General features: G+C 36.3%; 2 protein-coding genes across 2 annotated transcripts; both read left to right on the forward strand.

Annotated features, from left to right (window-relative positions):
- Window positions 1-996: 996 nt before the first annotated feature.
- LOC130714781 (homeobox-leucine zipper protein ATHB-14-like) lies at window positions 997-7,673 on the forward strand. The gene is made up of 18 exons (XM_057564729.1): window positions 997-1,681; window positions 2,790-2,949; window positions 3,043-3,158; window positions 3,245-3,335; window positions 3,446-3,541; window positions 3,642-3,755; window positions 3,862-3,945; window positions 4,057-4,212; window positions 4,310-4,384; window positions 4,463-4,569; window positions 4,677-4,866; window positions 5,055-5,243; window positions 5,335-5,415; window positions 5,523-5,657; window positions 5,967-6,292; window positions 6,648-6,759; window positions 6,848-6,997; window positions 7,326-7,673. Exons 1-18 carry the CDS (start codon window positions 1,467-1,469, stop codon window positions 7,470-7,472), a joined length of 2,544 nt encoding a protein of 847 aa, XP_057420712.1. The 5' UTR covers window positions 997-1,466; the 3' UTR covers window positions 7,473-7,673.
- A 2,999-nt stretch (window positions 7,674-10,672) lies between these two features.
- Window positions 10,673-12,363, forward strand: LOC130715089 (kxDL motif-containing protein LO9-177). The gene is made up of 3 exons (XM_057565128.1): window positions 10,673-10,898; window positions 10,985-11,137; window positions 12,163-12,363. Exons 1-3 carry the CDS (start codon window positions 10,765-10,767, stop codon window positions 12,263-12,265), a joined length of 390 nt encoding a protein of 129 aa, XP_057421111.1. The 5' UTR covers window positions 10,673-10,764; the 3' UTR covers window positions 12,266-12,363.
- Window positions 12,364-13,245: the final 882 nt, after the last annotated feature.

Raw genomic sequence — 13,245 nt, forward strand, 5'->3', positions numbered from 1 at the left:
TTAAGTTGAAGTATTGATTTAGTATTAAATGTTAAATCTAAATTGAGTGAAAATAAATATTATTAATTTATGTTGTATGGTGGGACACGGGTAGGACCCTTCAAATAGTAATTTAAAAAACCATGGGTTGGAGCAAAATCTGCTTCAGTTTCTTAGGAGTTTCTTAAGTCTGATGTGGCAGTACGGACCCACAGGAATAGTGCTGAATAGTGTGTTAAGAAACCAGATAAGAATTTTGGGGTTGGAGTTGCTCTAATTACCTTAGAATTTAGATGCTGTTTGGGGGGTCAAAGCAAGGTCGTACCAAACGCTTGTCTGTATCTTGATGTCTGCTATCCACCTTCACGCCTAACGTACACTGCTAATCTCTCTCTGTCATCTTTCTTTTTTTGGGTCAACTAACTCTGTCATCTAACCACATGTATATCATACGTACATGCATCACATGCCATCTACAGCCTACTGGTTATGATAGCATCCATCTAATGCATGCATCACCCTCACACATCATCAATATTGTGTTTGAAGAACCATCTTTGATGATCATTTTCCCATGAAATAAAACTATACACCCAAAATCCAAATACAATGTATACCCACATTAGTACATGTTCAATTTCTCTTTAATCCCCTGCCAAAAAGGGGCCTGATTTGATTTGTAATTTAAAGTGAGTAAAATATGAATATTATGTTTGTATATTTATTATCACTAGTGTAAATACTTATGAAATTGTGAATCACTATGAACGACAAAACTTCTAATGTCTGCTAAAAACATGTTTCAAAATACTTATGAAATTGTGAATCACTATGAACGACAAAACTTCTCTATACTAAATATTTAACAAAGTTGTAACTATTAGAAACTCGAACCATAAACCTCTACTTAACCTAAAACAATCTTAGGTAGCTTTAATTAGCTACCTGTCCTTTATTGATTCTTTCTCTCCCAAAAAAATTCCTTTCATTTTGGTATCAAAGGGACAACCAGAGAAAGATAGAGAGAGGTTATATACAAACTAGAAAAATCCAAATGAATTTCATAAACTTATGGAGCCACTGCACCAGGCTTTTCATTTTTGTAGTCCCTGTTTGGTTATTTGAGTTTGCACCCACTGAGATACGTAGTGAGTAACACAACACAACACATACATAAAAAAACACACAACAAAACTCTCTTCTATGTTCCATCACTTTCTGTCTCTCTGTTCTCTCTCTCTGTCTCGAGATTGGCGTCTAAGATAGTAGTCTACTAGTATAGGCCAATATAGCACCACCCCTTCTCTTCATTCCTCAACTTCCTTACCAAAGTTTGGATTTTGAGACCATCTGATGCAGGAGAGTGGAAGCTCTCTTGGAGAAGAGAGCCTATCTGAAGAAGAGGACTCAAAGCTACCATTTTTCTGAAACCCCATTTCCTCTAGCTTCATCATTTTCTTGGTTTGTATTTTTCTTTACTTGTTATTATGCCTCTTTCTGTGCTTGGAGACTCATCATCAAGCAAGGACATGGATTCTGGCAAGTATGTGAGGTATACTCCTGAGCAAGTGGAAGCTTTGGAGAGGTTGTATGCTGAATGTCCAAAGCCAAGTTCTTCCAGAAGGCACCAACTCATTAGGGAGTGTCACATCCTTGCTAACATTGAACCTAAACAGATCAAAGTTTGGTTTCAGAATCGTAGGTAAGGTGTTTGTTTGAATGATTCATTGAATGGTTTCAGAGCTTCTACTTCATTTTAAAGTTTTGCTTTTTTACTTTTTTACTTTTTGGGTCTGAGTGTGAGTGTGAGTTGAGTTATCTGGCTGACATTTTTCTTCTCCTCACTTGGTCAAATGGTGACTTTGAGCTTCTTACTCTTAGTAAGGTTTCTTAGCTTGCAAATGGTAGTTTATATTGTCATTCAGTATTTTTGCCTTTTTTTTTTTTGCTTTCATGCTTGGAATGGCATTTCTTTTAATAAACTTGGAATACCATGAAAAAAGGTTTCATTTTTTCATATGCTTTTACTGTTTAGGTTCAATTTTGAAAGAAATATTCTTATTTGCTAGAAAGAGAAGAGTTTATCATGCCTTCTTGAGAGAAAGACATACTGGGAAAGTTACTTCATTTTTATCATTTTCCTTTTAGACATTATAGTCATTAAGATTATCGTTATTAGTTATTTTCTTAGAGAAAGGGATTTCTTTTCTGAGTGGAGATAATGACAACAAGTCAATTACTCCTGCTGTTGAAATTTTCTCTTCTGCTTTCCTCTGACTCCCATTATTTAGGCCATTTTATCATTTTTGAGAAAGATGCTGTAACAGAAATATTGTTATGATCACCTTTTGTTTTGGGGTTGGTTGTGGATGGAATGAAGGATAAAGACAGCTGAGTTTGATGACTTTAGCTTTTACTTTTGACTTTCATATTTTTTAAAACAAGTATTTGATTCATGCCTCATGTTTTGTTTTAACCTCTAATTTTCCTTCAAAATCTTGTTCCTGCTTTAATATTTTATATATTTATTAAATGCAAATGAATATTGATTTGTCATGTTTCCACTCTTTTGGCTTCACTCAGTAGTTTTGGTCTGCTTGTGGTATGATGAGAAAAGAAAATTGGGAAACTTCAAAGAAAGAAATGAATAATGAATAACTATCATACAATGTTGTGGCAAATTTTAAAGGAAAGTGGTTCACACCACATTCTACTTGACATGCTTTTTATAATGGAAATGTAGTTAATGTAGTCTTCAACACTGTTTCCTCATTGTTAACATGACTGATGTTGCCAATTTTCTTCTATAGATGCCGCGAAAAGCAGCGCAAGGAATCATCTCGCCTGCAGACAGTGAATAGAAAGCTGACTGCGATGAATAAGTTGTTAATGGAAGAGAATGACCGTCTGCAGAAGCAGGTCTCAAAGTTGGTTTATGATAATGGATACATGAAACAACAAGTGCAGACCGTAAGTACCTCTCTCTTTGGGTAGTTGCTCTTCTTAATTCTCCTTCTGAATGTGTTGTTAATGAAAAATCTTTTTTTGATTATGTCTTGGCAGGCATCTGCTACTACTACAGACAATAGCTGTGAGTCTGTGGTAATGAGTGGTCAGCAACACCAACAGCTATTCCCCAAAACTAAGCATCCCCAGTGGGATGCTAATAACCCAGCTGGGTAAGTAACTCAATGTATGCTAACAAATTTGTTCGACATATATTCACTTAATTGTGTCGGGATGTCCTAATTCTCTTTTATGCCAGTCTTCTCGCAATAGCTGAGGAGGCCCTGGCAGAGTTCCTTTCCAAGGCTACCGGAACTGCTGTCAACTGGGTCCCAATGATTGGGATGAAGGTATGATCTTCTGATAATTCTTCATGGTCATTGCATGTATAAATTGTTCTTTGGTACATTTCAATATTTATATTTTCCTTGTCATGCTTTCTAATTTCTCTCTCATGTAGCCTGGTCCGGATTCTATTGGCATCGTTGCTGTTTCCCGCAACTGTCGTGGGGTAGCAGCCCGAGCCTGCGGCCTTGTGAGCCTTGAGCCCGCAAAGGTGTGTAGTATATTGATGCATGTGTATTGTAAATTTTCTTCTTGTCACTGAGCAATGAGACTTCAATTTTGTTACTTAATTTCATACTTGATTGTTGCAGGTTGCTGAGATTCTTAAAGATCGTCCATCTTGGTATCGTGACTGCCGATGCCTCAATGTTTTGAGCATAGTCCCCACTGCAAATGGGGGCATAATAGAGCTCTTGTATATGCAGGTCTAATAGTTATTTTAATCTACAAAAGATGTCTAACTGCAGTCTAAATTACTTTTTGATTTCTACTATGTTGTTTTCTTGATATTTGGGTTTGGATTTTCCTTAGACCTATGCTCCTACAACATTGGCTGCAGCAAGAGACTTCTGGACACTACGATACACAACAAGTTTGGAAGATGGAAGTCTTGTGGTACGGAGCAGAATCTTGACTGTTGTGTTTTTCTTGATTTAGGATGTGACTTCCTTCTTAGCAAGCATTTGCCTTGAGAAAATAACTGCCTATTGTTTATCTACCTCGCAGATTTGTGAGAGATCCTTGACTTCTTCAATTGGTGGTCCAACAGGGCCTCCTGCTTCAAGCTTCGTAAGAGCTGAAATGTTTCCTAGTGGCTATCTAATTAGATCCTGTGAGGGTGGTGGATCTATTATTCACATTGTTGATCACGTTGATTTAGATGTGAGGATGACGATGCAATTGAAGTCATTTTAAGATTTCTACATTTTTGAATTTTGCTCTCCTAGTCCTAAGTATATTAACCTTGTTGTTGATATAGATTCGGAGTGTTCCTGAAGTATTGAGGCCCCTCTATGAATCACCTAAAAATTTGGCTCAAAAATCAACTATTGCTGTAAGATATCTTACAAGTGACAGATCTACATGTTTGACCATGTCAAAATTTGTTAACAATTCTGAATATACTGTACAGGCTTTGCGACATGTAAGACAAATTGCACAAGAATCAAGTGGAGAAGTTCATTATGGTGGGGGACGTCAGCCTGCTGTCTTGAGGACATTTAGTCAACGACTTTGCAAGTAAGACCATATCATGCTTTGTTTTTCCAGAATCATTGCAAAGTTGGGCATTTGACTAAGCTTTGCCTTCCTTATTGACCAATAATTATTTGAAATTTGATTCTTAGAGGGTTCAATGATGCTGTCAATGGGTTTGCGGATGATGGTTGGTCACTGATGGGTAATGATGGGGTGGAAGACGTGACAATAGCCATAAACTCATCTCAAAACAAGTTTTTTGGCTCTCATTATAATACATCGTTGCTCCCACCATTTGGAGGTGGGGTCCTTAGTGCCAAGGCATCAATGCTGCTGCAGGTACCTCCTAAGCAAACAAATACATGTGCAAATTATTATTTTTGTTGAAATTAACTCTAGTAAAATGATAATTGATTCCTAGGACTTTTCCTCCATGAGGTCCCATATTTTAACTTGCTGTCATCTTCTGGATTTTCAGTTTATTTATTTATCTTGGTTATTATTGATTACAAGACGTTGCTCTGCAGAATGTTCCTCCTCCTTTGCTTGTTCGCTTCTTGAGAGAGCATCGTTCTGAGTGGGCTGATTATGGAGTTGATGCATATTCAGCTGCATGTCTTAAAGCTAGTCCTTATGCAGTTCCTTGTGCAAGGCCCGTTAGCTACCCCAGCAGCCAGGTCATTTTACCCCTTGCTCCTACTGTGGAGCATGAGGAGGTATTAATCTCTTCAAATTAGTGATGACCAGTGAACTTTATTCTGTCTTGCTATTATGCATGCTCATTTGCCACCCACTGTAATGATGCAGTTCTTGGAGGTAGTTCGTATAGAAGGTCATGTTTTTCCCCCTGAAGATTTGCCTTTGGCTGGTGATATGTATCTCTTGCAGGTAAATGTCATTTGTCTACATATTTGTTTAAGTATTTAGCTGGAAACTATTGCTTTTTCATTGAATGATGCTTATTTACTTTTTACTTACGCTACTTGATATGGCAGCTGTGCGGTGGAGTTGATGAAAGTGCAATTGGAGCATGTGCACAGCTGGTGTTTGCGCCTATTGATGAATCATTTGCAGATGATGCTCTCTTACTGCCTTCTGGTTTCCGCATCATAGCATTGGATCCTAAAACAGTTCAGTTACACTCTAAGCTATTTAATAGTTTTGAAGGAATATGGTTATGAATTTTTGTCGGTTATTTTCCTTTCTTTTTCATTAGCATTTTAACTACTTGGACCCTGAAACGTTTTGCTTCGTTTGGAAATGCGTAGTCTCTGAATTGTTATGAAATTCCAAATTCAACCATGGAATTAGTAAAGGTAGAATGTTGTAGTTTATGTAAATGCATGTGTATAAATCCATCCTATATACCCTTATAGTTGCCAGTCTTTTTTTACTATCAAGGTACCTTGTTTCACCCCCCCCCCCATTTTTCTTGTCAGGATGGGCCGGCTGCAACTAGGACCTTGGATTTGGCATCGACACTGGAAATAGGATCTAGTAATGCTCGTCTAGCTGGTGAAGGCAATTTGAACAACTACAACCTGAAGTCGGTCCTTACAATTGCATTCCAGTTTTCCTTTGAGAACCATTTGCAGGACAATGTAGCTGCTATGGCTCGCGATTATGTGCGTAATGTTGTGCGATCTGTTCAGAGGGTTGCCATGGCAATCACTCCCTCTCCGTTCAGTGCCCAGCTAGGGCAGAAGTCCCTTCCCGGCCCCCCTGAGGCTCTTACTTTAGCACGATGGATCTATAGAAGCTACAGGTTTGTGCCATTAGTCTTGACTCCAACTCTCTTTTTGCTGTTATTAATTAAGCTTCCTCAACCATTTGATTTTCTTGTCTAGAGTTGTCTTGAAGATTAGTTAAAATTACTTGTCTGTTATTTGCAGCTTATAATTTTATTTAGGTTCTAATAACAAGATTTTGTCTGTTGAGAATTTTGACTTCATACTTATAACCTGCAGTTTGCTGTTTAGCTATATCCTGTGTGATTATCTGGTGACGGTTCATCTTCAGCCACAAATTGCATGGATATAAACTCACTTGATTCACTGGAAGTGAAATTTTACCATCTTTTTTCTTGTGTCTGGTCTGATAGAAAATAATGTTTCTTTCAGGGTCCACACCGGCACTGAGCTTTCTAGAGTTGAGTCCACATGTGGCGATGCAATCATAAAGAAACTTTGGCACCATTCAGATGCAATAATTTGCTGTTCTATAAAATCAATTGTAATGACTTGCTGCTTCTCTATTAAAGTGCTTGTCATTTGCGCAATAGCCTCTATTAATTTGTCTATTGATGCCAAAATTACTGCAGGCATCTCCAGTGTTCACCTTTGCAAACCAAGCTGGACTTGACATGCTTGAAACCACTCTCGTTACTCTTCAAGATATAATGCTCGATAAAGTTCTTGATGAAGCTGGCAGGAAGATTCTCTGCATGGAGTTCTCCAAGATAATGCAACAGGTGATTAACTTTGTAAACTTCAGATTATCTGTTTTGGCAGGGCTTAAAAATTAGTTTAATGGCATGTTTAGATCTGACTTTAGACTCAATTGTAGAAGAATTTCCAAACATGCTATAAGCCATTTTTCTTATGAGTGCTGGATTGAAATAAGAAATGGTTCCGCATTGGAAATTGCAGAACAAGTTATAACAAGTTAAAGAATCTGAGATTTTCTAGAACTTGGGGTAGGAAACTAAGTTATAACTTATAACATGTTATTTCTATCTTCTACATGCATATGTTTGAGCTGTGATTAGTGTCTTATGCAATAATTTCTTTACATTTCAGGGATTTGCATATCTGCCAGCTGGAATATGTGTATCCAGTATGAATCGACCTGTGTCGTATGAGCAGGCCATAGTATGGAAAGTTCTGGATGACCACGATTCCAATCACTGCCTTGCCTTCATGTTCATGAACTGGTCTTTTGTTTGATGGGGACACCATCATTAAGATACTTATATCTAGTAATTTATTTTGAGTACTTTCTGTCACAGACAAATGTAGTATGGTTATGTGTGCCATTAGTTCTACCAAGTACCAAGTATGTTCCTTTCTAAACTGATGACTGTATAACTATCTTGTTGCCTATGTAGGCCACTTATAATGTGTTTGCATATATGTTGCTTTTTGTCCCCTTTTATGTTTTATTCATAGGACTTTCCGTGTCAAAAGTTACTGCACGTCTTGGTATAATTGATTTTGATAAAATTGATTATGGTATAAGTAAGATGAAAATGAAGTGATTTATATTTTGATATGTTTATGTGAAAAGTGATTTCTGCAGGTAATTATTGTGAAATCAAGTTACTAAGCGAATTGATTATGTTCATTGCAAAATCTGTTTTCTCTAACTTGTCTGCATAATTGATTTTAGGGTTAAATCAATTTTATAAGTTGATTGTTAAATACATATATAATCTGCGACATTGGTTAATGAAAATTGATTCTAAAGCTTTCTAATGTGGAATCTAGCACTTATAACAGATGTTAGGTGCTTTTCAAGCGCATTTAGGCCCAGTTTGAAAGAGCTTATTTGATAGCATAAGTGCTTATGCCGGTGTTTGGGGGAGCTTATGCAAACAGTTTATGACCTGTCATAAGCTGTTTTGAGTTTATTTTCATAAGCTATTCATGATAGCTTATGAAAAAGAGCTTATACATATTTATAGTTTTTTTTTAATTTATTTCAATAAAATTTTTAAAATAGCTTATGAATAAGAGCTTATGACCATAAGCGCTTAACTAAGCCGTTTTTCCAAACGGGGTCTTAATCCTCTGTATGGAAATTAGTTTGGGGTAGTGTGAGTCCCATTGAATATTTGTTCTTTTAATTTGTTGAATCTCTGACTTGATACAAATTTCTTTCTTTTTTGAAACCCGCTATTATGATACTATATTCAAATGTAAATTCATCCTATCAAGCTTAATTTCAATGAATTGAAAACAAAATAGATAAAAGAGTTAAAAAAATACTTAGAATCCCAATACAACATATTGAAAACAGGGACGAACATCCCAGGATGCAATGTTTTGTTATATATTTTGCCCACAGATTGAGTAGGATATTTTGCATTGTTATTCTTCCCCAAACATGTCATGATGGTGTTTTTACTTGCTTGTGAAGCAAGTGTGCATTGGTTTCAACAGATTTGCATTATGAGGTCTTAAGAAGGAATGTTTTATGAATAACTTTCCATCCATTTATCACTTGTGTCTCTATTTTTAGTCTCACCACAGATTCAACTCACATTTCTCAGTGCACACGGTCTGTCAGTACCACTGCTCTTTCTTTTCAAACAAGTAATCTAATATGATTCTACTGGCAGTGGGTTTGTAATGTTGTATTAGTTTTTCTAGTAATAAATTATTTAAAGGTTCGTGTTGTGTTTGTAACAATTTTTTTTTTAATATTATGAACGTATTTAAGATTTAAAATACTTGAAATATATGATAGAAATATAAAAGAAAATATGAAGGAAACATGAGTAAAAATTAAACTATGAAATGTAATGTTTCATATTGTCAGGTTTGTATTAGGATCTCCCTAGCATATTTCAAATTAGTACATTATTTTTTATTCCTGTTTGGGAATTTATGGTACTTCATACACACAAGTGAAGGACAAAAACAACTTTCTTAGTTGTACAAAGCTATTCACAGGGAGCCATGATACATTAAGTGCGAACAATTTCCTAATAAATTCTTCATTGTACACATTATATGGGGGATTAAACACTCTAATTATCTCTCACTTTAGCTAGATGGGAAAGAAAACACATGAGGCAGTTTAACAATTAGATGTAAATTGTGGGTAGTTTTTGTGTGAATGTTCTTACATGTTTAGAAAATGATTGTATGTTTTTTCTAACTCTCAAACTTATGTTACTTATTACCCGGTTTAACTTACTTAACAATAGACGTGCATTTCATGTTTTTTTCTTTGTATTAGAAAAATAAATTGCACTCTTTAAAAATTGATAGGTAGACTTCTCTCCCTCAACAATGAAATTTATAATTCTAATAAAAATATGTAAAATATAAAAAAGGACTCATTTATGTATCGGTCATTACTCATTGCTCTTACCTATATAGTCAAATCTGTCAAATCCTGACCATATCCAATGGACTCGGATGACTTCAAATTTCATGGTTTTACCATATTTCAATAATTACCCGCAGCATGGTCGTCACACCTTTTTGTCAAACCCTAAGGCCATTGTCCCATCAATGAATCATGGTGGCTACTTGTGTCACTTTATAACCTTTTCTCCAAACTAGTTAATTAGCTGCCCTAATTTACAGAATGTGTTGATCATCACTTTTTAGAAACTAAGCTCAGTTCCTATTTGTTCTGTGATGGCTGCCATGAAAAGTTAATTAAATTTAATTCGTAAGATACTGGACGTGGGGACCCACCGGATCTTCTGCTGTGTTTACAGCGGTAGCAGGCTAGCAGCTAGCCTTGTAGGCTGTAGCACCTTTACCCTAGTCCATATGTAGTTATGTACGTTTACAATGGCATACCCTATACAATGTCATTATGTATGCATCAAAAAAAAATTCATCATGCATGATGATAATTCCAGAAGACACAATACTATTTTTATTTTTATTTTTAATTTTTGTTAACCAAGTTTTTAAAGCATTTTGTGAGACCAATTCATCGTTTCACTGTCAGCGCACTAAACAATAGAAGACTAATAAATGAATTTTTTATTTATTTGTAAAAGTTCATAATTAAACCCTCAACCACTTACTTAATAGACAAAATGTTAAACCACAACGTTAACCATACTTGATTATTTTGAAAGTTACCTAAAATGGCTTTAAAAGACAGTAGTAGTTCAACACTTCGTCCCTTAAGTAAGTAGTTGGAGATTCGACTCTGAACTCCTGTGAATGGAAAAAAAAAAACTCATTGTCTAGTTTTCTACCGCTTAGTGCGCTGCTGTGGGGTGATAGATTTGTCTCACGACTATCCGATGTGAGGATACCTTGGTAAACATCGGGGAAAAAATTAGAAGTTTACCTTACTTATTGGGCTTTTTAACCACGAGGCTTTTTAGATCAGGCCAAGAGCATATCATATTGGGCTGGCCCAGTTTTATGTTGTATTGTATCACTCGCGCGAATCGAAACTGTGCGTTTCGCGGAAGGGGAAAATCCATAGATGAATTGATTAATCAGTTGCAATTGCAGTTGCAGTTGGAGTCGGAGGAAGACGATGTCGCAGAAACAATCGGAATCGGAATCGGAATCGGAATCGATGAGGTTGGGCTCGGAGGAGGTTTCGCGTGAGTTCAAAACCCTCATCAATTCCGACGATCTTCAATCCCTCAACCATTTGCAGCACACGATGTACGCACGCACGCTCGCTTCTCTCTCATCTCGCTCTCTCTCTTGATCGGATACATTCTATTCTGAACTTCTGATTGATGTTGCAGATTGGGAAGGTTGCAGGACAGTAATGCTGTGTTATCGCATTTCAATGAGTTCTCTCAAAATTGCTTTGCTGAGATTTCTGGAGACATAGCCACAAACACTCGTGTATTGAAGTCTATGAAGTCTGATCTTGATTATATCTTTCTCAAACTTAGGTATTGTTGTTTTTACTATTTCATGATGAAGATGAAGATGAAGATGAATTCATATTGATGATGATGATGATGATTGTTGTTGTTGTTGCTATTGGTATTCATATGCATTTTTTATAGTGTGTACATGATCAAGGGTTGAGTTTACTCAATACTAGATATCAGGGATAATGTAGTTAGGATGCTAAAACATTATATATAGTTTTGTGAATTTGAGACTAGTGGCTTAGTAGGGACGGAACCAGAAAAAAAATTGGATGAGGGAGGCGAAATTTTAACACATTAAGCAAAACTAAAAATGTTAAATTAGAAGAGGTAGTAGAAAAATTTATAGGGGCAAATATAGTATCAATATACTATGCTATTAAGGAAAAAAATTCTCTTCGGGGAGCAACCACCCCATTTCTAGGACGCTTGGGTCCGTCCTTGTGGCGTAGTAGCCGCATGGAAGTAAAATTTGGGAAGATGTAGAGAGTGGAGGAACACCAATGATGTGTGTTGAACCTGGACTTGATGTTGTATTTAGTGATGACAGTGAAGGATTGGGATTAGGATAGTAACAAGGGGACAGAGAGGCTGATGTAATGAGCAGCAAACTGCAAACTGCAAAAGGCTCGTTGTGACTTCCTGATGGAAGAAGCAAGAGATGGAAGTGATGATAAATATGGAAATGAATATTATGAGGAGTCCTTGGATTCTTGAACTAATTTATATTTTTCCAATGAACTTAGGACTTCCTATAATCTAGAAGTGTTTATGTCTGTGCTATAAGTCTAGATTTAGCCTTTACACCTATTTTGGTTGTGAAGTGTGTAATATTTGATGAACATAACAGATGATAAGAGGAGGAAACAGTGAGAGAAAAATGATTTTAAGAGGTTATATAAAAGAACTTCCTGTGTGTGCTTGCTAGTTGCAACCCCTTGTTCCCTTTTTTTTTCGGTGGCTTCTTTTCTCACCTATTTTACATTATGAAACCAAATAATAAAGCATGGTTTATATTTTATCCTTTTTCAAAAAAATTGCAGAAATATGAAGTCAAAAGTTTTGACAATATTTCCAGACGCATTTCCTGAAGATTCAATGAACGAAGTGGTTGATAGGAGACCAGATCTTGAAGTTCCTAAGTAAGCAATGCTGTTATCCGAACACAAATTAGAAACAGGATGTTGTATGACAGTGTTTTTCTTTCTTCTTGCTTTTCTTATGGTAATAAACATGTTCAAGCATATTTGAAGTAGAAATCTAGACATGCGGGTGAATGAGTGGCGTGAGATCATCTATTGACCCAGAACGGCAAGGGTACTTTAACATGGTACTTTAGTATTCAAGGGGAGAAATTCTTAAACATGGTACTTCAGTTTATGACATAAAAAGGGGTCAAAGACCAAACCAAATTGAACTTAAAAGAGAAGATCATCAAAGAATCTGCATCATGCTTTACCAAATGATCCATGTAATCCCTACATTAGTTGAAGTTGAAGCTTGAGTCTTGATTGTCAAGACTAAGCTGAAGCAGGGGTGGAGAGGTGGGAAACCTTCATTTTAAAATCTTATACGCAAGATTAATCAGATCTGACTATTAAGTATTGGAAGCTACTGTTGATATCGGATAAGAATTGCCTAAAGCTCTGCCTAAGCAACGCTATAATACCCATTCTGGGTGGAAGAAAATGACAACTTGGCTTGCTGCTCAACTCATTCCTTCTAGCATCGGGCCATCACATCCCACTTTGGTGCATGGTTATGATGAGGCACTATTTCTTTTAGTCAAATTAGTTAAGGGGTGGATAAGGAAGGAAGGCTATTCATCGCAAAAGGGACCATGGAAGAGAGAAGCTCAAGAGCAATCTATAAGCTATCATCATCAACCATTGTATTAGTGATGAGTTAAACAACATTGATCCTCCAGCAAGTAATATATAATAAAATGACAACAGATCTAGAGAAACACAAAGTCAATCACTGGCACTAAGTTTGTTTAAATTTTGTTATGTCTTACATCTTATAAATGCCTGCAAAGGCATCAGATTTCAGGAAAAAAAAAATGGTTTAACGGGAGAAGATAAACTTCCTTCTTTAGACTTGTGCCGGGGCTACGGGAAATATAA

The sequence above is a fragment of the Lotus japonicus genome, chromosome 4, assembly GCF_012489685.1.
Source record: "Lotus japonicus ecotype B-129 chromosome 4, LjGifu_v1.2".
In the NCBI taxonomy this organism is placed as follows: domain Eukaryota; kingdom Viridiplantae; phylum Streptophyta; class Magnoliopsida; order Fabales; family Fabaceae; genus Lotus; species Lotus japonicus.

Bases quoted from the DNA above. Each gene is read 5' to 3' on its own strand.
- LOC130714781 (XM_057564729.1), top strand. From the start codon at position 1,467: ATGCCTCTTTCTGTGCTTGGAGACTCATCATCAAGCAAGGACATGGAT. The intron at 2,950-3,042 runs GTAAGTACCTCT...ATGTCTTGGCAG, and splicing joins TGAAACAACAAGTGCAGACC to GCATCTGCTACTACTACAGA. The intron at 6,293-6,647 runs GTTTGTGCCATT...TGTTTCTTTCAG, and splicing joins TGGATCTATAGAAGCTACAG to GGTCCACACCGGCACTGAGC.
- LOC130715089 (XM_057565128.1), top strand. From the start codon at position 10,765: ATGTCGCAGAAACAATCGGAATCGGAATCGGAATCGGAATCGATGAGG. The intron at 10,899-10,984 runs GTACGCACGCAC...TTGATGTTGCAG, and splicing joins AACCATTTGCAGCACACGAT to ATTGGGAAGGTTGCAGGACA. The intron at 11,138-12,162 runs GTATTGTTGTTT...AAAAAATTGCAG, and splicing joins TATATCTTTCTCAAACTTAG to AAATATGAAGTCAAAAGTTT.